The sequence below is a fragment of the Oncorhynchus keta genome, chromosome 32 (assembly GCF_023373465.1).
Source record: "Oncorhynchus keta strain PuntledgeMale-10-30-2019 chromosome 32, Oket_V2, whole genome shotgun sequence".
NCBI lineage: Eukaryota > Metazoa > Chordata > Actinopteri > Salmoniformes > Salmonidae > Oncorhynchus > Oncorhynchus keta.
Window position 1 is genome coordinate 18,528,485 of NC_068452.1, and position 24,788 is coordinate 18,553,272.

Here is a 24,788-nt window from a genome sequence, read left to right on the forward strand (position 1 = left end):
CTCCTGAACTCGTGTTTTCTGCACTATGCAATGACATGGGCAGCGACCATGTAACGCTTTTACAACATACAGAAGAAGTGCCCTGGTTATCAAGGGGCAAAGTATTGACACTTTTTTTTTTAAATTGAGAGATGAGCTTAAAGTTTTCTTTATTGACTATAATTTTCACTTGTCTGACCGCTTGCATGATGATGACGTTTCTCACATGACTGGCCTATCTGGGTGATGTTTTTTCTCGCCTGAATGATCTGAATCTAGGATTACAGGGACTATCCGCAGCTATATTCAATGTGCGGGACACAATTGAGGCTATGGTTAACCCTTGTGTTGTCTTAAGGGTAAAAAATGACCCGCCACTATGTTCGACAGCAGAGAACCTCCCTTGATATTTTTTCAACTTGACTTTTCCTAGAGTGACCCCAACATTAGTAAAAGTGAAACATCACCTTTGTTCATATTTCCATGAAAGCTGTTCACCACCAGGGTACAAAGATTGTCTTAGGGTCATTTTTTACCCGGCAGTTATAAAATCATTTACCCACCACAAAGACAGACACACACACAATGAGAAATGTAGATTATTTGTGTTACTTATTGAACTCAGACAAAACTAAAACTGTCTTGTGCATGTGCAGCATCTCCCCTCCATGACCCCACACATGACTCACGTTCACAGACAAAATAAAAACCATTTCGGACATAATAAACATTTCTTGACATCATTGTTTACTAATGGGGAATGCAGTCAGTCTGTAAAGGTGCTGCAGATGAGTTCTCTCTTTACTGAAGCCACGAGTGTACGTTTCAGTGCCCAACAGGTCGTAGATCAGATTTTTTTTCAGATGTCCAGGATGAGCAAGAGTACAATGATTTAGAAGAGGTGGTATCTGAGGAAGATGGGGAAGAATGCAACCCAAAGCACGATGCAACATCTTCAGATGAAGAAGAAATCCGCTAAACTGAAAGATACATTTTTGTCAAAGAACAGCAAAATAACATGGTCCTTGTCATCATTTGACAACCAGGGCAGGATGGCAACACAAAATGTCAAGGATGACCCCAGGGCCCACAAGACATGCAGTTACCCATGCCCAGGACATCGCCTCAACATTCTACATGTTCATCACACCAGCCATTAAAAAAAAATAATCCTGGAGATGCAAAATTTGGAGGGTTTCTGTAAAATGGAGACAACTGGAAAAGGATGGATGAGATTGACCTGCGTGCCTACATAGGGCAGCTAATCTTAGCGGGTGTGTATAGGTCCCGAGGCAAGGCTATGTGTAGTCTCTGGGATGCAGGGAATGGAAGAGTGATTTTCCGTGTCACGATGCCACTGAAAGTCTTTCACACTTTCTCAAGAATGCTATGATTTTGATAACTGTGAGTCAAGACGTGTGAGAAACAAATTGGCAGCCATAAGAGAAGTCTGGGTGAAGTGGTTTGAGCATCTGCCATACCTCTACAACCCTGGGCCTGAAGTAATAGTGGATGAACAACTGGTTCCATTCAGAGGTACATTTTTACGTTCATATCTGTAATGTAAGTGATTTTCACAGTTCATTTTATAATGTATTGCTGTAATATCATCGATTTATATTATTGATTTCTGTGACACTGATACTAATAACTTTTGGCAGCGCCAGCTGTGCCATCAGAGTCCCTGGGTTCGCGCCCAGGCTCTGTCGTAACCGGCCGCGACCGGGAGGTCTGTGGGGCGACGCACAATTGGCCTAGCGTAGCCCGGGTTAGGGAGGGCTTGGTCGGTAGGGGTGTCCTTGTCTCATCGCGCACCAGCGACTCCTGTGGTGGGCTGGGCGCAGTGTGCGCTAGCCAAGGTGGGTGGCCAGGTGCACGGTGTTTCCTCCGGCGCATTGGTGCGGCTGGCTTCCGGGTTGGATGCGCACTGTGTTAAGAAGCAGTGCGGCTTGGTTGGGTTGTGTATCGGAGGACGCATGACTTTCAACCTTCGTCTCTCCCGAGCCCGTACGGGAGTTGTAGCGATGAGACAAGATAGTAGCTACTACAACAATTGGATACCACGAAATTGGGGAGAAAAAGGGTTAAAATTTTAAAAAACAACAACAACAAAAAGGTCGCTGTCATTTCCGGCAATATATGCCCAGCAAGCCAGCAAAGATGGCATCAAGATATGGGTGGCCTGTGACGCACAATCCAGCTATGCTTGGAAGATGCAAGTCTACGCAGGGAAACTGACCAGTGGAGGCCCGGAGAAGAACCAGGGGATGTGGGTTGTGCTTGATGTGACAGACAGACTGAGGGGGTACAATGTCACGTGTGACAATTTCTTCACCTCTTATGAACTCGGCCAGCAGCTCTTGAAGAGGAAGATCACCATGATTGGCACAGTTAAAAAGAACAAGCCTGAGCTCTCCCCTGCACTCCTCGCAACAAGGGGCAGAGAGGCCTTCTCATCAAAGTTTGCCTTCACCCCCACCACCACTCTAGTTTCTTATCTCCCAAAGGGGAACAAGATTGTGGTCCTCCTGAACACACTGCACAAAACGACTGAGATCAGTGATCGTGAGGAAAGGAAGCCAGCCATCATCCTGGACTAGAACCACAAAGGAAGTGTGGACAACCTGGACAATGTGATTGGAACTTACAGCTGCAGGAGGCCCCTGGTCATCTTCCATAACATTGATGTGTCCTCAAACAATGCCTTTGATATGGAACAAGATCAACCCTATTATCTTATTTTATTCTTATTTATTGTTTACGCACCTTGTGGGTGGGTGCAATGGTTTTTAAAAAATGGGAGAAGACTAGTATTTTGTAGTTGAATTCCTCATTGTACAGTATATAAGAATGTATCACTGTTGCCAAAAACGTTCAAGACTGTTATTGTTTCCCTTCAATAAAATGCATTCAGAATTACTTTCTGCACATCTATTTTCATAGGCTATACAAGTGCTATCTCTTGCTAAACAAATGTTTACACATATGCAGTACCTTTAGCAATAATTAATAATACATCTCTACTTTAGAATATTAAACGATTATGGCAGGTGTGTTGTAATAAAAACGAGTGGTGTCCACTGATTAAATGCAATCTTTGCATTGTGAAGAGGGAAACCCCAGATATTCCCAATTTTTTTGTGATGAATGACCACTTGTTTCTTCGTGTAAAATAGATTTGGGGTTTAAAATTCAATTAAGCCACTTTATTTTAGGGGTTTAGTGAAGGTGGGTAAAAAAATGACCCTTAGGACAAGGGGAGTATACAGAATGGTAAGACTACACAAGGGTTAAGAAGTTGGCGCAATTCTCTGTCTGTGTGAACAAGGACAACACACAGGTCTTTCCATCATTGTATGATTTTTTTGTGTGCAAATGAACTCAAGCTCACGAACAATGTCAAATGTGATATAGCGAAGCACCTGCGTGAGTTGTGTGCGCCATTACGCAGGTGCTTTCCCGAAATGGATGACACAAACAACTGGATTCATTATCACTTTCATGCCCTGCCTCCAGTCCACTTACCAATATCTGAACAAGAGAGCCTCATCGAAATTGCAACAAACAATTCTGTGAAAATTTTATTTCATCAGAAGCCACTGCCAGATTTCAGGATTGGGCTGTGCTCAGAGTATCCTGCCTTAGCAAATCGCGCTATTAAGACACTGATGCCCTTTGCAACCACATACCTATGTGAGAGTGGATTCTCGGCCCTCACTAGCATGACAACTAAATACAGGCACAGACTGTGTGGAAAATGATTTTAGACTGAGACTCTCCAATACAACCCAACATTGCAGAATTATGTGCATCCTTTCAAGCACACCCTTCTCATTAACCTGTGGGGGCTATTCTCAATTTTCGATGAACAATTCAAGTTTTATATGTTAGATGTCTAAATAAAGAGCAACATTATTGATTATTATTTGTGCCCTGGTTCTTAAGAGCTCTTTGTCACTTCCCACGAGCCGGGTTGTGACAAAAACTCACTCGTTCTTATGTTAAATAAATGTATCTTATAGTGTGTGTGTGGCAAAAACAAAAAGTGAGAGTGCGCTGACCTTGGTGCTAGAAGGTGTACACAGCTTGAGGTTGAATATTTGAAGGGGTACGGGACTTTAAAACATTTGGGAACCACTGCTAATCACACCAAATAATTTATGACTAAAACATATCGTTCCTGTATCATATCAGAGTTCATGTGTCTAGATGCGTATCTAGATACATGGGCTCTCAAATTTACTAGGGAGCTGCACATCCCAAGTAAATATCTCATGGCCCTTTCTAATGTTGCTCTGTTTTGTCTTCTAGATATATCTGTTGTCTATGTATTGTTGTAACGATATTACTACTCGCATGTAAATAAATAAAACATTTTCGGTTAACTTTTGTTCATTTGTTTTTCATAATATTTAGACAAAGAAAAGGTGAAAGTTGTGCACTCTACTCTATAGTCTTAAAAATAAATCAACCATGTTGTGATGTAGAGTGCATCTTTTATTTCGTGATCAGTTTAGGCTCTTTTAGTCATCAGCACCCCTGTAAGATATCTTGTTTGTGTCTTTTTTCAGAATTTCACCACTAGAGTGTAGTAACTATGTGCACTGCATAGATCCTGTGGCTGGGCCTCTGTGAATTATGTTGCTAACTGAAGGCTGGTTAGATAATCTATGGGTTGACAGATTGAGCCTGTGGCTCTTGACAAAGTCAACCCTGAAGGCTGTCAAAAGCCTGAAGAGAAATAGCCTATCTAAGATGGGTCTTCAATGGCTTCCACAAGCAATGTGTTCAATTTCTTTCCACCTACCTTTGTAACTTAACATATAAGCTGTTTACAAAACTTGCACTCATATTCTTGAAAAGACAGGCCCTTTGTTGGCGCTACTTGGCACTTGAGAGCCTGCTCTCCCTCTCACTTTTCATACAGTCACAGTTACCCTCCCTGCGTCATGCTTCACTCCTCATCAGTGGTATAAAAATACTTCAGTTGTTTTTGGGGTATATGTACTTTACTATTTATATTTTTTGTCAGCTTTTACTTCACCACATTCCTAATGCAAATATTGTACTTTTTAATCCATACATTTTCCCTGACACCCAAAAGGACTTACATTTTGAATGCTTAGCAGGACATGAAAAAGGTTCAATTCACACACTTATCAAGAGAACATCCCTGGTCATCCCTACTGCCTTTGATCTGGTGGACTCACTAAGCACAAATGCTTAATTTGTAAATGATGTCTGTGTTGAAGATAGCCCCTGGCTATCTGTAAATGTAAAAACCAAGAAAAGGGTGCCGCCTGGCTTGCTTAATAGAAGGAATTTGAAATTATTGATACGTTTACTTGAGTCATTTTCTATTAAGGTATCTTTACTTTTACTCAAGTATGACAATTGGGTACTTTTTCCAACACTGCTCCTCACCAGCTGCATTTCAATTTGCTCCCTGGGATGCAGCAGGCGGGGCTAATGTCGGAGCTGTGAAAAGTTGGTTATGCGGACCGTTTGACCCACTTCTGATCCATGAGGCAGCAGCTTCTGCATCTATTAGGTTACATTCTCCTCTCTTTGCGGTTGAGGGGTAGGGTGGTTTGATAATTCTCTTCATAGATCAGATTCCACTCCACTGTGGACGCAAGTGAAAGGGATCATGTTTTTCTGTCTTCAATGTCATACAGTAGTCTCATCAAACAGCATCAGTCCTACTTTGTTTTTGTCCCCTGTTTCTAATGACTGGGAGCTCCCTAGCTTTCTCTAGGGCAGTTTTACACAGACAATTGCTTGTTGTTTATGTTATAGTGCATTCAGAAAGTATTCAGACCCCTTGGCTTTTTCCACATTTTGTTACGTTTCAGCCTTATTCTAAAATGGATAAACAAAAACATTCAATCTACCAGAAAACATCAATCTACACACACAACACCCAATAATGACAAAGCAAAAACAGATATCCAGTGTGCACCTTATTTACGTAGGTATTCAGACCATTTGCTATGAGACTCAAAATTAAACTCAGGTAAAGTTGAAGTCGGAAGTTTACATACACCTTAGCCAAATACACTTAAACTCAGTTTTTCACAATTCCTGCCATTTAATCAGAGTAAAAATTCCCTGTCTTAGGTCAGTTAGCATCACCACTTTATTTTAAGAATGTGAAATGTCAGAATAATAGAGAGATTTATTTCAGCTTTTATTTCTTTCATCACATTCCCAGTGGGTCAGAAGTCTACATGCACTCAATTAGTATTTGGTAGCATTTCCTTCAAATTGTTTAACTTGGGTCAAATGTTTCAGGTAGCCTTCCACAAGCTTCCCACAATAAGTTGGGTGAATTTTTGGCCCATTTCTCCTGACAGAGCTGGTGTAACTGAGTCAGGTTTGTAGACCTTGCTCGCAAACACCTTTTCAGTTCTAGAGACACATTTTCAATAGTATTGGTGTCAGGGCTTTGTGATGGCCACTCCAATACCTTGACTTTTTTGTCCTTAAGCCATTTTGCCACATCTTTGGAAGTATGCTTGGGATCATTGTCCATTTGGAAGACCCATTTGCGACCAAGCTTTAACTTCCTGACTGATGTCTTGGGATGTTGCTCCAATATATCCACACAATTTTCCTACCTCATGATGCCATCTATTTTGTGAAGTGCACCAGTCCCTCCTGCAGCAATGCACCCCCACAATATGATGCTGCCACCCCCGTGCTTCACGATGGTGATTATGGCCAAACAGTTCTATTTTTGTTACATCAGACCAGAGGACATTTCTCTAAAAAGTACAATATTTTTCCCCATGTGCTGTTGCAAACCGTAGTCTGGCTTCTCCATGGTGGTTTTAGAGCAGTGGCATCTTCCTTGCTGAGCGGCCTTTCAGGTTATGTCGAAATAGGACCAGTTTTACTGTGGATATAGATACTTTTGTACGTGCTTCCTCAAGAATCTTCACAAGGTCGTTTGCTGTTGTTCTGGGATTAATTTGCATTTTTTGCACCATAGTACGTTCATCTTTAGGAGACAGAACGCGTCTCCTTCCTGAGTAGTATGACGGCTGCGTGGTCATATGGTGTTTATACTTGCGTACTATTGTTTGTACAGGTGAACGTGGTACCTTCAGGTGTTTGGAAATTGCTCCCAAGGATGAAACACACTTGTGGAGGTCTACAATTTTTTTTCTGAGGTCTTGGCTTATTTCTTTAGATTTTCCCATGATGTCAAGCAAAGAGGCACTGAGTTTGAAGGTAGGCCTTGCAAAACGTGCACAGGTACACCTCCAATTGACTCCAATTATATCAATTAGCCTATCAGAAGCTTCTAAAGCCATGACATTTTCTGGAGCTGTTTAAAGGCACAGTCAACTTAGAGTATGTAAACTTCTGACTCACTGGAATTGTGAAATAATCTGTTTGTAAACAAATGGTGGAAAAATTACTTGTGTCATTCACAAAGTAGATATCCTAACTAACTTGCCAGAACTATAGTTTTTAACAAGAAATTTGTGTAATGGTTGAAAAACAAGTTTTAATGACTCCAACCTCAGTGTATGTAAACTTCCGACTTCAACTGTTTCCATTGATCATCCTTGATGTTTCTCCAACTTGATTGGAGTACACCTGTGGTAAAATTCAGTTGATTTGACATGATTTGGAAAGTCACACACCTGTCTATATAAAGTCCCACAGTTGACAGTATATGTCAGAGCAAAAACCAAGCCATGAGGTCGAAGGAATTGTCCGTAGAGCTCTGAGACAGGATTGTGTCGAGGCACAGATCGGTGGAAGGGTACCAAAATGTTTCTCCATCATAATAGGTCCCCAAAAACACACTGGCCTCCATCATTCTTAAATGGAAGAAATTTGGAACAACAGCCTCTTCCTAGAGCTGGCCACCTGGCCAAACTGAGCAATCGGGGAGAAGGGCCTTGGTCAGGGAGGTGACCAAGAACCCGATGGTCACTCTGACAGAGCTTCAGAGTTCCCCTGTGGTAGATGAGAGAACCTTCCAGAAGGACAAGCATCTCTGCAGCACTCCACCAATCAGGCCTTTATGGTAAAGTGGCCAGATGTAAGCCACTCCTCAGTAAAAGACAGCCTGCTTGGAGTTTGCCAAAAGGCACCTAAAGGACTCAGACCATGAGGATAGATTCTCTGGTCTGATGAAACCAAGATTGAACTCTTTGGCCTGAATACCAAGCGTCACGTCTGGAGAAAACATGGCACCATCCCTACGGTGAAGAATGGTGGGGGCAGCATCATGCTGTGGGGATATTTTTCAGCGGCAGGGACTAGGAGACTAGTCAGGATCGAGGGAAAGATGAACGGAGCAAAGTACAGATGAAAACCATCTCCAGAGTGCTCAGGACCTCAGATTGGGGTGAAGGTTCACTTTACAACAGGACAACGACCCTAAGCCCTCAACCAAGACAACGCAGGGGTGGCTTTGGGACAAGTCTCTGAATGTCCTTGAGTGACCCAGCCGGAGCCCGGACTTGAACCCAATCCACCATCTCTGGAGAGACCTGAAAATAGCTGTGCAGTAATGCTCCCCATCCAACCTGACAGAGCTTCAGAGGATCATCAGAGAATAATGGGAGATAATCCCTAAATACAGGTGTGCCAAGCATGTAGCATCATACCCAAGAAGACTTGAGGCTTTAATCGCTGCCAAAGGTGCTTCAACAAAGTACTGAGTAAAGGGTCTGAATACTTATGTAAATGTGATATTTCAGTTTTATACATTTGCAAAAAATCTCTAAAAACCTGTTTTTGCTTTGTCGTTTTGGGGTATTGTGTGTAGTTTGATGAAGAGAAAACCCTATTTAATCAATTTTTGAATAAGGCTGTAACAAAAATGTGGAAAAAGTCAAGGGGTTTGACTACTTTCCAAATGCACAAATGCATACAGTAAATTACAAATTGCTCCCATTAATGAAGAACCCTGCGTCCATGGAAATTTCCTACCCATACATATTTATTACATAATACAATTCCTAATCTAAAATTTGTCTCCAGGACTGTAATTTCATTGACTTTTGCAAACCAAATCATCGTCTTACTTTTAAAACTTTTTAAATGTTGTTCATCAAAACAGAAACATGACAAATATTTTGAGTGGTTTTATAAATGGGCCGTCATTGAAAATAAAAATTTGGTCTTAACTGACTTGCCTAGTTAAATAAAGGTCAAATAAATACCTGCTTGTAGTGTGTTCTATGAAAGTAGATTACATTTTGGTTTTCTGAAGAGAACATACTTTTTGGCCCTACACTGTCACTCAGAGCTGACACTCACATGGTCAGTTAAAAAAAAAAATATATATATATTATTTAACCTTTATTTAACTAAGCATATCAGTTAAGAACAAGTTCATATTTACAATGACGGCCTACCCCAGTGATGCTGGGCCAATTGTGCGCCGCCCTATGGAACTCCCAATCACGGCCGGATATGATACAGCCTGAATTCGAACCAGGGACTGTAGTGACACCTCTTGCTCTGAGATGTAGTGCCTTAGACCGCTGCGCCACTCAACTGAAAATACCCCACTACCCTTCAAGAATTATAGACAAGACCATGAGCTACCACAATAATCTGTTACTATTGAAGGGGCTATTATTACTGTCAGCATGTCCTTTCAAATAAGTTCATCTTATGGTCAACGTGGACTGGGTTACTGAAACTATAAATGGATTCCATAACTAAGACCTAATCCAAGAAAATGTGCAGCCTTGGTCATTGGGACACTGTAAAGTCCATGGAGAACAAGAGCACCTCCTCCCAGCTGCCCACTGCACTGAGGCTAGGCGTCACGGTCACCACCGAGAAATCCATGATAATCGAACATTTAAATAAGCATTTCTCTACGGCTGGCCATGCTTTCCTCCTGGCTACCCCAACCCCGGCCAACAGCTCCGCACCCCTCGCAGCTACTTGCCCGAGCCTCCCCAGCTTCTCCTTCATCCAAACCCAGATCGCAGATGTTCTGAAAGAGCTGCAAAACCTGGACCTGTGCAAATCAGCTGTGCTAGACAATCTGGACCCTCTCTTTCTAAAATGATCCGCCACCATTGTTGCAACCCCTTTTACCAGTCTGTTCAATTACCAGAGCTGGTCACGGGTGCACCTCAGCCATGCTCAAGGTACTAAACGATATCCTAACCGCCATCGATAAAAGACAGTACTGTGCAGCCGTTTTCATCGACCTGGCCAAGGCTTTCGACTCTGTCAATCACCGTATTCTTATCGGCAGACTCAGTAGCCTTGGTTTCTCAAATGACTGCCTCGCTTGGTTCACCAACTACTTCGCAGACAGAGTTCAGTGTGTAAAATCAGAGGGCCTGTTGTCCGGACCTCTGGCAGTCTCTATGGGGGTACCACAGGGTTCAATTCTCGGGCCGACTCTTTTCTCTGTATATATCAACGATGTCGCTCTTGCTGCGGGTGATTCCCTGATCCACCTCTACGCAGATGACACCATTCTGTATACATCTGGCCCTTCTTTGGACACTGTGTTAACTAACCTCCAAACGAGCTTCAATGCCATACAGCACTCCTTCCGTGGCCTCCAACTGCTTTTAAATGCTAGCAAAACCAAATGCATGCTTTTCAACCGTTCACTGCCCGCACCTGCCCCCCCGACTAGCATCACTACTCTGGTTGGTTCTGACCTAGAATACGTGGACAACTACAAATACCTAGGTGTCTGGCTAGACTGTAAACTCTCCTTCCAGACTCATATCAAACATCTCCAATCCAAAATCAAATCTAGAATCGGCTTTCTATTTCGCAACCAAGCCTCCTTCACTCACGCCGCCAAACTTACCCTTGTACAATTGACTATCCTACTGATCCTCGACTTTGGCTATGTCATCTACAAAATAGCTTCCAATACTGTACTCAGCAAATTGGATGTAGTCTATCACATTGCCATCCGTTTTGTTACCAAATGCCTTATACCACCCACCACTGCGACCTGTATGCTCTAGTCAGCTGGCCCATGCTACATATTCGTCGCCAGACCCACTGGCTCCAGGTCATCTTTAAGTCTATGCTAGGTAAAGCTCCGCCTTATCTCAGCTCACTGGTCATGATAACAACACCCACCCGTAGCACGCGCACCAGCAGGTATATCTCACTGGTCATCCCCAAAGCCAACACCACCTTTCCTTACAGTTCTCTGCTGCCAGTGACTGGAACTAATTGCAAAAATCGCTGAAGCTGGAGATTTACATTTCCCTCACTAACTTTAAACATCAGCTATCTGAGCAGCTAACCGATCGCTGCAGCTGTACATAGTCCATCTGTAAATCAAATCAAATGTATTTATATAGCCCTTCGTACATCAGCTGATATCTCAAAGTGCTGTACAGTAACCCAGCCTAAAAACCCAAACAGCAAGCAATGCAGGTGTAGAAGCACCTGCTGTTTAAATAGCCCACCCAATCTACCCACCTCATCCCCATATTGTTTTTATTTACTTTGCTGCTCTTTTGCACACCAGTATCACTACTTACACACCATCATCTGCTCATCTATCACTCCAGTTTTAATCTGCTAAATTGTAATTACTTTCCTACTATGGCCTATTTCTTGCCTTACCTCCTCATGCCATTTGTACACACTGTATATAGACGTTCTTTTTTTCCTATTGTGTAATTGACTGTACGCTTGTTTATTCCATGTGTAACTCTGTGTTGTTGTTTCTGTCACACTGCTTTGCTTTATCTTGGCCAGGTCGCAGTTGTAAATGAAAACTTGTTCTCAACTAGCTTACCTGGTTAAATAAAGGTGGAATAAAAAAATTGGTCAGTACGAACTGTTATTCCCACTTTAGTGTTGTCAGCATCCTAAGTGAGTGTTGTGACATGTGGCTGACTGATACGTAGCACAGCCCTCTAAATGCTCGGTGATGTCTCTCCAACCCAGTCCCAGACAGAAGTAGAATAACAAGATTGGTACGACAGAAAAAGATCACACAAAGGAATTCAAGTAAGTATTGTTTTTTATATATAATTCCTTCATTTACATAAAACTTTTTTGAAATAAAAGTCTGGATATTGTTTTTCATACGCATACACTAAAATTGAATTTTATACATTTCTACCCACACATTTACAACTTTGCACCTTAAAACATTTCATCTTAACAAAAAAATATATATTATACACATTTGTCTAACATTTCAAGTAGGCCTATTGATGTTTGTAGCTAGATATTTACACATTTGTACAAACTCAGTTTGCAGTATGAATAAAGTATACAACAATGCATAAATTTGACTAATTATTTACAGTCATGATAAAACAGAGAGCAGATGGTTTTAATATGTATCTAGCAGCCTCTTGGAAGGAACCAGGCCTAGCTGGACATGTGGGGTAGAAAAGTCCCATGCTGCTTTTGGTTCACCTCAACCGACTAGTGGTCTCTGGCCCCCTCAGACCAGCTGGTGTAGAGGGGGCACTTGTTCTGGGCAGTTTTGAGCTGCGACCACCCCAACCTCCACCCAAAATCATTTATGTAGAGGGCTTAGTTTCCCTCCTCTCCACGGGTTTATTGGCCTTACCCATATTAGTTGTCAGTCACTGTCTCTTGGCCATGTTATTGGCTGAAGCGCACATCAGTCAACTCGGAGGCGGGCGGGTGTCCCTGAAGGGGGCAAGCGAGCAGGCGGAATCAGATCGCGTCACCTCCCCCAACTTGCCCCGCCCCTTAGCCGACCAACCACCACTGTCTGTGAGGTGGAGATGAGCGACGAGTCCAGACAGGTTTTCTTGTCATCAGTGGTGACATTCTTATGCGTCGATGCGGAAGGACAGCAGCTTCTCTGAGTGCATGTTGTTGAGTGTGCGCAGGTCGGGCATCTTCAGCAGCAGCTTGGTGAAGCGAGAGACGTCACAGGGGTTGCTCTTGCCGACCAGGGCACGCAGTGCTCTGATCAGAGACTCCTGAAGCAGTTCCACGGAGTTAATGTTCTCGATGCCTGAGCGATCTGAAAGAGGACAGAGAAGAAAGAGAGCCCCGTTAGACTACTTTACACTTTAGTACAGACCATTACTATGCCATAATAGTGAGTGATTTTTTAAAGTTTCAAGTGTCATCGTCAATGTTCCCCATCATTTTTTTCCGGCACTAAGCAAATTTCAGGTCTGCTGAGCACAAACTTGAACATTGTGAAATTCTGTGCAACTTCCAGCGAGTATTTACTGTGAACGCTGAGGCTGTACCCACTTTAAGTAACAGTTTCAGACAGTGGTCAAGTAGGCTACTGTGGCTATTGGATCATAATGTAGGCCTACCAGATTGGCCTACCAGATTGGCCTACCAGATTGGCCTACCATAAAAAACAATGGAAAAATGCATTCCATAACATTTTAACATGGAAATAGCTGTTCTATCATTCAGCAGAAAGTAGCAGCCAATGTGTGGTGTTCAATGTAGGCATACATTCCATTAGACTTTTGAAAAAACATGCAGGGCTTGACTGAAAATGTTGTGTTGTTTGATGAAACCACTTTACAAAATATTACAGTGAATCAGACAAATTATGCTACTTACTGCCTATTGGCTATTTAGCTTATTTAAGACTCTCTCAAAATACAACACTGCCCCTTTAAGACACAAAAAAGCTCTTTATCTAACTCCCTTTTCAAAGATGTCTAGAAATATTCACGTTTTGTGCTCTTGTAGGAAGCAATCACTCCCCCATTGCTGAATACAAATGATCAGAGACTTGGGCTAATAACTCACTAACTATCAAAGGATATGAACAAGTGTACACACGTGGCTGCATGCATCTCTTGCTTTGATCTCAAAACAAGTGAATCTACTCATGACTGCTCATGCTGTAAACACAGTCCAGTTCCAAGTGAATGCCACAGATCCATATATGGCAATATTTGCATATAGGCCTACTGCAGCTCTGATTGGGTATGCCGCACCGGTCTGTGTAGAGTTTGGGCTGAGTCGTGTGTGTAAAAACAATAGAATCCTACTCCGATGCGTTCTGCCGACAACAAAATATCTTGCATACTTTGTTTTGTTTCGGTATGTTGCATTTAAAGTGCTACTGGATCCTAGACTTCCTGACGGGCCGCCCCCAGGTGGTAAGAGTAGGCAACAACACGTCTGCCATGCTGATCCTTAACACTGGGGCCCCTCAGGGGTGTGTACTTAGTCCCCTCCTGTATTCCCTGTTCACCCACAACTGCGTGGCCAAACACGACTCCAACACCATTATTAAGTTTGCTGACGACAACAGTGGTAGTCCTGATCACCGACAACGATGAGACGGCCTATAGGGAGGAGGTCAGAGAACTGGCAGTGTGGTGCCAGGACAACAACCACTCCCTCAATGTGAGCAAGACAAAGGAGCTGATCGTGGACTACAGGAAAAGGCGGCCGAACTTCGACGGGGCTGTAGTGGAGCGGTCGAGAGTTTCAAGTTCCTTGGTGTCCACATCACCAACGAACTATCATGGTCCAAACATACCAAGACAGTCGTGAAGAGTGCACGACAAAACCTTTTCCCCCTCAGGAGACTGAAACGATTTGGCATGTGTCCCCAGATCCTCAAAAGGTTCTACAGCTTCACCATTGAAAGCATACTGACCGGTTGCATCACCACCTGGTATGGCAACTACTCGGTATCTGACCGTAAAGCGCTACAGAGGGTAGTGCAAACAACCCAGTACATCACTGGGGCCAAGCCAGGACCTATATAATAGGCGGTGTCAGAAGAAAGCCCATAAAATTGGCAGAGACTCCTGTCACCCAAGTTATAGACTGTTTTCTCTGCTACCGCAAGGCAAGCAGTGCCGGGGCGCCAAGTCTAGGACCTCAACAGCTGATACCCCCATGCTGAACAATTAATAAAATCGCCCGTGGACAATTTAGTTTGAACCCCCCCCCCCCTTTGTACACTGCTGCTACTCACTGTTTATGATCTATGTATACTTCACCACTTCACCCCCACCTACATGTACAAATTACCTCAACTAACCTGAAACCCGCGCACACTGACTCGGTACTGGTGTCCCCTGTATATAGCCTCGTTATTCTTATTGTGTTATTTCTTATGATTACTTTTTATTTTAGCCTACTTGGTATTTTCTTAACTCTTCTTGAACTGCACTGTTGGTTATAAGGGCTTGTAATTAAGCATTTCACGGTAAAGTCTACACTTGTTGTATTCAGCGCATGTGACAAATAAAGTTTGGTTTGATTCCCCCAGTAAATGGAAACGTTGATATCGTTAACTAACGGTGAAAACTCCAGAAAGTTGAGTGAAGTTCAATCTTGCGATTCTCTGCGCGGGCTGTTATTTCTTCTGCGGGGCAGTCCCGGGTGGAGCTGCGCACCTGCGTGCAGCTTAGAGGGAACACTGGTCACGCTGACTGCTTAGATGGGTTGTTAAAAGTAATACGGCTTTGTATTGTTCTTACCTGCAGACACTAGCACTACAGCGGTGAAGAGACCCAGCTCCTCGGCCGTGAGTTCCAGGGAGTTGAGTTTCTCGCTGAATTCAAACATGGTGTCTAGCAGGCCTCCCATACCCATGCCCTTCAGGGCCTCCAGGCTGTAGGTGGCACCAGAGATGAAGGTGACAGTCTGCTCCTTCACGTTGAAGAGAGAGGCAAAGCGCACCGTCAAGACCTGGAACAGAAGAAAGGCAAAAGTAAGTGAGTGGTGAATCTTCTCAAGAATTGAATCTTTGAATCATTGAATCTTCTCAAGCTGTGAGTATTTTTGCTTATCCCTGTGTGAAGGGTCTTTGCATGTCTGTGTTTGCACACATTTCACGGATGCCTACCTCAAAAGTGCCGGCCTTGAGCAGAGTGACTTGGTCGTTCTCAGAGAGTGCACTGAACCCTGGAATATGCTTGGCGAACTCCACCACCTCGCGCACAGCCGGCGTGAAGCTGAGCGAGAAGTCCTCCCAGATCTCCTGAGGGGTCTTGTTGGGTTCGTCTTGGGGGCACATGTTCATTGGACATGCCTGGAGGAGCGAGGAGAATCGTACTCAGCATTTTCCTATATGCTATGACTACCTGCCATTATTATTGACAATCTTTGACGTCAAGATCTTTTCAATGTTGCTACTCTGTTGAGTGACTCACCAGCACAATGTCCTTGTGGTTTTTCCATGAGAAGTTCTGCCCCTCGGGAACGCTGCTGGTCTCAATGCCTTGGTGGCACTCAAACAGGTTGCTGTTGTGGAACTGCTTGCCATTGTTCTGGTGATGTCTGTCAGACATGGCCTGGGAGCCATGGTGCTGGAGGCCCACGTTGTTGTTGTGGTGGTAGATTGTGTAGAGGCCGTTCTGATGGTAGCCAGCAGGGCAGTAGTTGGAGCCCCAGTTGTCCACCTCTCCGTTATGCTGTCTCGTGGACTCGCCCAGCTTGTCGTGGGCGTAGACGAAGGTCTCACGGTGCGCCCGGGCAATGGCCGTTATGGTGCAGTCCACCCCAGGGCTGGGGCACAGGGGTGGAGAGCTGGCCAACAGTGGCGGGCTTTGGGTGGTTGGTGGGGGCAGAAGGGAAGCAGGGGCTTGTGCTGGAGGACAAGGGGAGGGAGCAAAAGGCAGGGCCTGAGGCTGGGGTGCCACAGTCAGACCCGGGCAGGGAGAGGAGGAAGTGGGAGAAGGGGGAGAGTTGTGGGTCAGGCTGGCCAGCTGGAACTCATTTTGCATGTTGTTCATGTTGTTCATGGCGCTCTGCATCTCTGCGAGCATGCGCTGCTTCTCACGCTTAGGTATTCTGCCAAAGCGAACAGCTGTGGAGAGAAAAAGAGACATGTAGAGACAACAGTCCTAACAGGAATGAGAGTGTAACAGATTTATTAGACCTTTTGTGGCTATATGCGTCATGTTTTAGCCTGTGAAGCTGTACATACCATCGCGAGACATGCCCACGGACAGACACTTTTTGAAGCGGCACTGCTGGCAGCGGTTGCGGTTAATCCTCATGATGGTACAGGTCTGGTTCTTCAGGCACTTTTTGTACTGGATGTTCTGCTGGATACTGCGTCGGAAGAATCCCTTGCAGCCCTCACAGGCATGGACGCCATAGTGGAAGCCTGAGGCGATGTCTCCACACACTTTACACAGCAGCACCATCCCATTCAGTTCTGTTACAAACATAAAGAGTAGAACTGACAATGAGTCCAAATTCCAAAAACACTCAAAGCTGCAGTTCCAGCAGTGACAGATGGGGGTGCACATTCTGGAATCATATAAAGGATTGTGGTTCTGGTAAGGTGGTCTACTCACTGGTAAGGCTTGCCACGGACTTGCTGGTGGAGCAGCGAGAGATGCTGTTGTCATTACGACCCCTAGGCCTTGGGGACCCTCCAGAGCCGGAAGAGGAGTTGCCATCATCACCATTGGAGGAGCTGGAGCTGCCGGAGTAGGCATTGGAGAAGCTCTGGGAACCATTGGGGGAGGGAGGGAAGGAGGCTCCGAAGGAGTTCTCGCTGTACATAGACACCGGGCTGGTGTGATTCGGTGAGCAGCCACTGGAGCCGATGTAGGAGATTACACCCCCTGGTGGACAAAATAAAAAGTGAGAGGACCACTTGTTAGAATGGATGCATGGTTTAAAAACAGTGAGATAATTTGATTTGTCACATTTGGTGCTCCGTTCTTTGACTCTCTAACCACTGGACATCAGTCAACTGACAGTGAGGACTGATGGAAACTAAAACAGAGGAGGTAAAGAGGAAGAGGGTTGGAGAGAGGACGCCCACTGGTTAGGATTGATACTGTGCCCATGTCATGTTCACTGACAAAAAACGAGGGGGCGGATGCAACTTTGTATCATTCTGTACATTCCAAATGTTCCCTTAGCTACCCAGGACAGTTATGCAAGGAAACTGTGGCAATGTTAGGATAACCATAGCAACAGGGTGGCTGGAGAGAGTCCAAGAAGACAAGTGACTGGAAAAGAACATTGCTTTCCAGGAAAAGTTGGCAGGAATGGCTGCCCTGACTAGCTTTCCGTTTATTTTTCTAGTTCAGAGGTCACCACTCTTACCAAAACAGAAGCCCTGACCACAGAGTACATTTATAGGAAGCCATAAGGGCAAGATTGTCCTGCGTGGGTTGTGCCACGTGAGCAAGCATCACCTACAGAACATTATTTACATTATGGAAGAAGCTGTTGCAGAATGGAGAATGAGCGCGTTCTTTTTGGATGCAGCCCAATAGCACAGGCAGTGCTATTGCTGTTGTGCAGTCTCATTGGCCAGACATAGCCACCCACACGAGTGGATTTAGATACTCTTGTACTTTCTCTCTCTCTCTCTCTCTCTTTGTTGGAACTCTCCTGACAACTTTCACTTGCCCTTACTTCCCTTTCTCTCCAACTCTCCCTTTTCACTCTCTGTGAAACTCCCTGTTCTTCTCTCTCCACACCCCCTCCCCTCTGTACTCTATCTTGCTCATACTCTGTTTCTCTTCTCCCTCTCTCACTCTCATTCTCTTTCTCCCTCCCGCTTGTTCTAATCCAGCTGTCTCAGTTTCTCCCGCTGTGAAGGCTAATTCTCACAAGTTCCGTCCAAGGATCACGTTTCGCCACAGCTGGCCACCCACACACCAACTCGTGCCCGGTCGCCGGGGGTTGCCACGCACAAGGCTACCGGGAATGGCTAATCGCTTTTTAAATGCCAAATGGTGTACCCCGCCATTGCCACTTACAGCGTCCCTGCCGAAACCCGAACCCACAAAGCATATGCCCAAGACTTTCTGCACATCCTGTTGACTCCAATTAACCTGTGCTCTAATACCAGATCAACTGTATTGTGTTGTTGTTAGGAGATAATGTGTTGTTGTGAGTCGATAATGTGTTGTTTTAAGGAGTCTTTGATACCTTTGCAATACATTTTATTGGTGTTGTTGAGGCTTTCAATTGATGATGCCCTTGAAAACCGTCTTTATGATTTAATTTCCCTGCATTGATGGCAGGCTGCCCACCTACTGTATGTTTGGGTGGGGCCTATTGAAGGATGGGATCGTTGTTTTGTGCTTAACAAAACCAAACTCCATACTTCTGTTCTGTGAGCCTGACACAGGATGAATTCCAATTTCCTGATTGAACAAACAGTGAGAGAATGTCTGTCCTGTTCTGTTCTGTTCTTTTTGAGACATTCCAATCTCAGAGTCCACCAAGCCAGGCAGCCCTGGAGGAGAAACATATTTCACTGTGGAAAGGAACATAATGTCTTATGGGGTCACTGTGTAAGGTGTCACCACAACATCCACAACACGTGTACTTCCTTGTCCTGCATGTTTCTATAGTATTAAGTCCCCCCCCCCCTCTCTCCACCTCGTGTTTTCACTCCCTTTCCTCTGTCTTCCAACTCCTGTCTTTCTATCTCTAAAAAAAAAAGGTATTACCCAAAATAACCAATCAGTGAGTGGAAAATAAGATTGCTTGTGTATCAAAATCAATTACCTGCCATTTAAACCAACAATTATACAGTCAATGTGAAATGAAGAAAACACATCAATAGACATAGCTATGAATGTTGAATTAGTCTTAGTGAGTAAACATACATTCAGAGTGAAGTATTTGAAAGAAATATAATAATACATCGAAAGCTATGCATGGGAGAGCCATAGAATGAAAACAGGCTGGGCTGCATACTTGTGTTGCTCGAGGAGCAGCACTAGAGCAGGCTGGCTGGAGTACATTCTAGTCACGCCCTTACTCAACGTGCGCGCTTCCAACTTCAGGTTACTCAACGAGACAGGCAGCCTAAAAAAATAAAAAGACTTGCAACCCGACTGGCTGTGCAATACACGCCGATTGAACACACCAACTGTTTCTAGGACAGCCTCACGTTCCCTCCCGCTTAGCGCTATCCATGGTACCCAATAGACAGCCAATTCCCACAAGATATTCTCATGTAATTTACAATATACTTGCTGAATATAACCGAAGAGCTTGGTATCTATCTATGTTTTCACTTTGCTATGTTGTAGCTGTACAATATCATTTTATGTATTGAAAATGCATTTACTCTGAACCTATATTCAAATGAATGAACCACTAAATGCTTTATTAGACCTACTATCGCCTTGCCCTAATTATAATATAATAAAGTTAAGCCCAATATTTTGGACATCTTAGATAACGAAAGGGAATGTCCCAATCACCCTGCAAGTATTTGGTTATGCCTGTGTAATTATGTCAGAAACAACACATTATGCCTTACATAAATGTTCGTGTCCCACTTTTCAATATAACACGTGACTGAATGATGTCCGGATCGAATCGCAAGAATTACACCCGCAAGCTATCCAATAGCAGTGCACACATGGCATCCAAGACTGCGTCACCCATGGGACTCTGACGAGCAATTATGTAATGAGCTTGCTCTCTGTACCAATGGAGATTGGTGGAGAACAGTGAATGAAAACAAAACGCACATGGCTAGCTTGGCGGGCCATGTGAATTGGGCAAAAACATGCGCGGATGTCTGCATCAAAGCGATGTCCGTCCACCTGACATGACCTACTTCCCCTCGAATTATTTTAGAGCACTGTGTCTTAACCCATGATGTTCTTACTACCACACGTACACCGTCAAACAATGTATAGTATTTAAAATACTTCTTGATACAACATTTCTTCATTTTACTTTTACTGAGGCCAGTAATTCGTCCTTGACAATGACAGTTATGTCGAGCGGTTGGGGTAAAAATCTATAGGCTACAGTAATGACAACACACAGCCATCAGTTAATTCAAAATACGAGGAATAGAGGAATAGGCCTACTTCAAGCCTCGTAAATCAGGCACTGAGGTTTGGCATGAGTAGAACTGTACAGAGACCTATTGAACTTTACCCCATCTAGTGCATCACAAGGATGATTCCATCAACCACGTAAATCCCATACAAAATGAGCTCTACTTAATCGACAGGTGTACATCAATACAATACAACTCATCATTGATTTACGCATTGCGGACTGATAAACAACAAACTGTAAAGAGCTTCAACAGACTGCCAATAAACCAGATAGCCAAAACACATTTTAACCCCAAACACGGTATCCATTACACATGCAAAACAAAATCATCCAGAATTATTTACCTGTGTTGTTGTTATTTGTGTCCATTGCTGTTGTTGCCAACCTGAGCTCCAAAACATTCATATAGATATCGGTTCAAATAGTAAACAGTTTAGGAAAGGATCATTTCCCTTCTGGCGAGGTTCTTGGCAAAAAGCAGGTCCTCTATTCTCTGTTATAACGATGTCATTAAGTAACTATAATAAAAGCTCTGTTTGAGTTTGAATACTCATTAAAATACTTAGAACCAGGGTTAATAAACTGTACCAAAGGATGCATCTGCTATCGAGCAAGTTCCCGCGTAATGTGAATCGCTTCTCTGTGAGCACTGCCAGTGAAAAACATTACGAAAAGCGTCTATGCTGTCACAGGCTCTATCCGTGTAGGTCTGAACCGCAGTTTCCAAGTCGGCCTGGTTTTGCTCAGTCTCCCTCATCCCTAGGAAAGGAACAAGGACGCACTGCATGTATGCCCGCACGGGGCTGAAAACTGGACCATGTGACCCCCGGGGAGTGCCTCGTGCCCCATTGACACACTTTTTTCTCCGAACACATTAGCTTTTTAAAAAAAAATAACCTGCGCACATGGAGACGGTAACTCCGCCTACGAAAACGCCTACGAAAAATGTGGGAAAATAATGTTTTAGCTTTAAGGGATAGGACAATATTTTAATATCACCAAATTGCCCAACGCCATTGCGCAATGCCATGGCACATGTTCCATCCATCATTGAAATTATGTCTAATTTGGGTTTAATTGGACGTGCCATTATATACTGGCTCACAAAGGGCTCCCCTTTTCATGTCTGGTTGGAATGTGGATGTGACCACAGACACTCACTTGACACATTGAAAAGATTAGTGTGACCTGTTGTGAAGCAAGGAACATGCCATGTCAAACATCTTAATATCATCAAGAACAAGGATTCGCTTTTATTCAGCTTTTCTGTCAGTATTGCAAGCGATGGGAATGCAAGCGATGGTTGTATAGAATACAACAAAAAACTGTCCAAGAACTCTCCAGAATGAATGCAGATAAGTATCATAATACCTTATTTATTACCATTTTATTACCAGTGCTTTTGTAATAGGAAAACTCTGCAGGATCAAAAGGAGCGAACCATTTCTGCCAGAATGTTTACAGCGCCCCACTCCATTCTACGCTGTGCACATTGTCCTCACACTCCCACATTGTGCTGCTGTGGGTACATGTAAAGATCACCTAGCCCCATTCTGCGACTACCCCTGACAATCTAATCTATTTCCCATTACACGCAGCTAGCACATTTGGATCATTGGAAGTTGTGGGAATGTAAATTGGTGGTTTCGCATTCGTGGTTCGTGGTTTTCCAACGAACCCATACGTTTCCAGACTGGTAAAATGGAATGTTTAGTAACTATTCTGTGAACTGAAGTGAAAATTTAGCCTATTATGGGAACGTTTATTTTTAGGTTGCAGGGAGGTTATGAGAATGGTTTGCACTGGTTTCTTGAATGTTTTTTCTGGGAGGTTTTATTAACGGTCTGAGAATGGAAATTATTTAGAGGTTATTTAGAGTTTTTTTTATAACTTCCTTAAAACTCTTTAGAACCCATAGCAGCCATCGACAACAGCCACCCATGAAGCATCGTTACCCATCGCTCCACAAAAGCCGCGGCCCTTGCAGAGCAAGGGGAACCACTACTTCAAGGTCTCAGAACAAGTGACGTCACCGATTGAAACACTATTTAGCGAGAACCACCGCTAACTAAGCTAGCGTTTCACATCCGTTACACTCACCCCCCTTTTGACCTCCTCCTTTTCCGCAGCAACCAGTGATCCGGGTCAACAGCATCAATATAACAGTATAACTGTAGATGATACGAAAGAGAGGTTGAACAGGCTAGTAAATAGTGGTCGCAACAATTTTGGCAGATAATTTTAGAAGGAGAGGGTCCAGATTATCTAGCCCAGCTGATTTGTAGGGGTCCAGATTTTGCATCTCTTTCAGAACATCAGCTATCTGGATTTGGGTGAAGGAGAAATGGGGAGGCTTGGGCAAGTTTCTGTGGGGGGTGCAGGGCTGTTGATCAGGGTAGGGGTAGCCAGGTGGAAAGCATGGCCAGCTGTAGAAAAATGCTTGTTCAAATTCTCAATTATCGTGGATTTATCGGTGGTGACAGTGTTTCCTAGCCTCAGTGCAGTGGGCAGCTGGGAGGAGGTGCTCTTATTCTCCATGGACTTTACAGTGTCCCAGAACTTTTGGGAGTTTGTGGTACAGGATGCAAATTTCTGTTTGAAAAAGCTAGCCTTTGCTTTCCTAACTGCCTGTGTATATCGGTTCCAAACTTCCCTGAAAAGTTGCATATCGTGGGGGCTATTCGATGCTAATGCAGTATGCCACAGGATGTTTTTGTGCTGGTCAAGGGCAGCCAGGTCTGGAGTGAACCACGGGCTAAATTTGTTCCTGATACTACATTTTTTGAATGGGGCTTGCTTATTTAAGATGGTGAGGAAAGCACTTTTAAAGAATAACCAGGCATCCTCTACTGACGGAATGAGGTCAATATCCTTTCAGGATACCCGGGCCAGGTCGATTAGAAAGGCCTGCTCGCTGAAGTGTTTATGGAGCGTTTGACAGTGATGATGGGTGGTCGTTTGACCGCAGACCCATTATGGACACAGGAAATGAGGCAGTGATCGCTGAGATCCTGGTTGAAAACAGCAGAGTTGTGTTTGGAGGGCAAGTTGGTTAGGATGATGTCTATGAGGGGTGCTCGTGTTTAGGATGGCCGGGGTGTTAAGCATGTCCCAGTTTAGGTCACCTAACAGCACGAGCTCTGAAGATAGATGGGGGAAATCAATTCACATATGGTGTCCAGGGCACAGCTGGGGGCAGAAGGTGATCTATAGCAAGCGGCAATGGTGAGAGACTTGTTTCTGGAAAGGTGGATTTTTAAAAGTAGAAGCTCAAATTGTTTGGGCACAGACCTGGATAGTAAGACAGAACTCTGCAGGCTATCTCTGCAGCAGATTGCAACTCCGACCCCTTTGGCAGTTATATCTTGTCAGAAAATGTTATAGTTAGGGATGGAAATGTCAAGGTTTTTGGTGGTCTTCCTAAGCAAGGATTCAGACACGACTAGGACATCCGGGTTGGCAGAGTGTGCTAAAGCAGTGAATAAAACAAACTTAGGGAGGAGGCTTCTAATGTTAACATGCATGAAACCAAGGCTGTTACGGTTACAGAAGTCAACAAATGAGAGCTCCTGGGGAATGGGAGTGGAGCTAGGCACTGCAGGGCCTGGATTAACCTCTACATCACAAGAGGAACAGAGGAGGAGTAGGATAAGGGTACGGCTAAAGGCTATAAGAACTGGTCATCTAGTATGTTCGCAACAGAGAGTAAAAGGAGCAGGTTTCTGGGCACGATAGAATAGATTCAAGGCATAATGTACAGACAAAGGTGGTAGGATGTACAGTGGAGGTAAACCTATGCATTGAGTGACGATGAGAGAGATATTGTCTCTAGAAACATCCTTTAAACCAGGTGAGGTCACTGCATGTATGGGCGGTGGAACTAAAGGGTTAGCTAAGGCGTATTAAGCAGCGCTAGAGGCTCTACAGTGAAATAAGGCAATAATTACTAACCAAAACAGCAATAGACAAGGCATATTGACATTAGGGAGAGGAATGCGTAGCCGATTGATCATAGGGGTCCAGTGAGTAGCTCTGCGGGCTGGAGACACGGGGATTCAGACAGATAG

General features: G+C 44.1%; 1 protein-coding gene across 1 annotated transcript; it reads right to left on the reverse strand.

The window, feature by feature from the left end:
• Window positions 1-11,956: 11,956 nt before the first annotated feature.
• On the reverse strand, window positions 11,957-21,568 carry LOC118365207 (nuclear receptor subfamily 1 group D member 1-like). The gene is made up of 7 exons (XM_035747215.2): window positions 21,066-21,568; window positions 17,241-17,513; window positions 16,865-17,098; window positions 16,089-16,744; window positions 15,782-15,967; window positions 15,414-15,624; window positions 11,957-12,961 (listed from the first exon to the last, which is right to left on the reverse strand). The coding sequence occupies exons 1-7, from the start codon at window positions 21,124-21,126 to the stop codon at window positions 12,765-12,767; spliced, it is 1,818 nt and encodes a 605-aa protein (XP_035603108.1). The 5' UTR covers window positions 21,127-21,568; the 3' UTR covers window positions 11,957-12,764.
• Window positions 21,569-24,788: the final 3,220 nt, after the last annotated feature.

Bases quoted from the DNA above. Each gene is read 5' to 3' on its own strand.
- LOC118365207 (XM_035747215.2), bottom strand. From the start codon at position 21,126: ATGAATGTTTTGGAGCTCAGGTTGGCAACAACAGCAATGGACACAAAT. The intron at 16,745-16,864 runs GTATGTACAGCT...TTCTCTCCACAG, and splicing joins CGTGGGCATGTCTCGCGATG to CTGTTCGCTTTGGCAGAATA. The intron at 12,962-15,413 runs GTAAGAACAATA...GTCCTCTTTCAG, and splicing joins TGTAGTGCTAGTGTCTGCAG to ATCGCTCAGGCATCGAGAAC.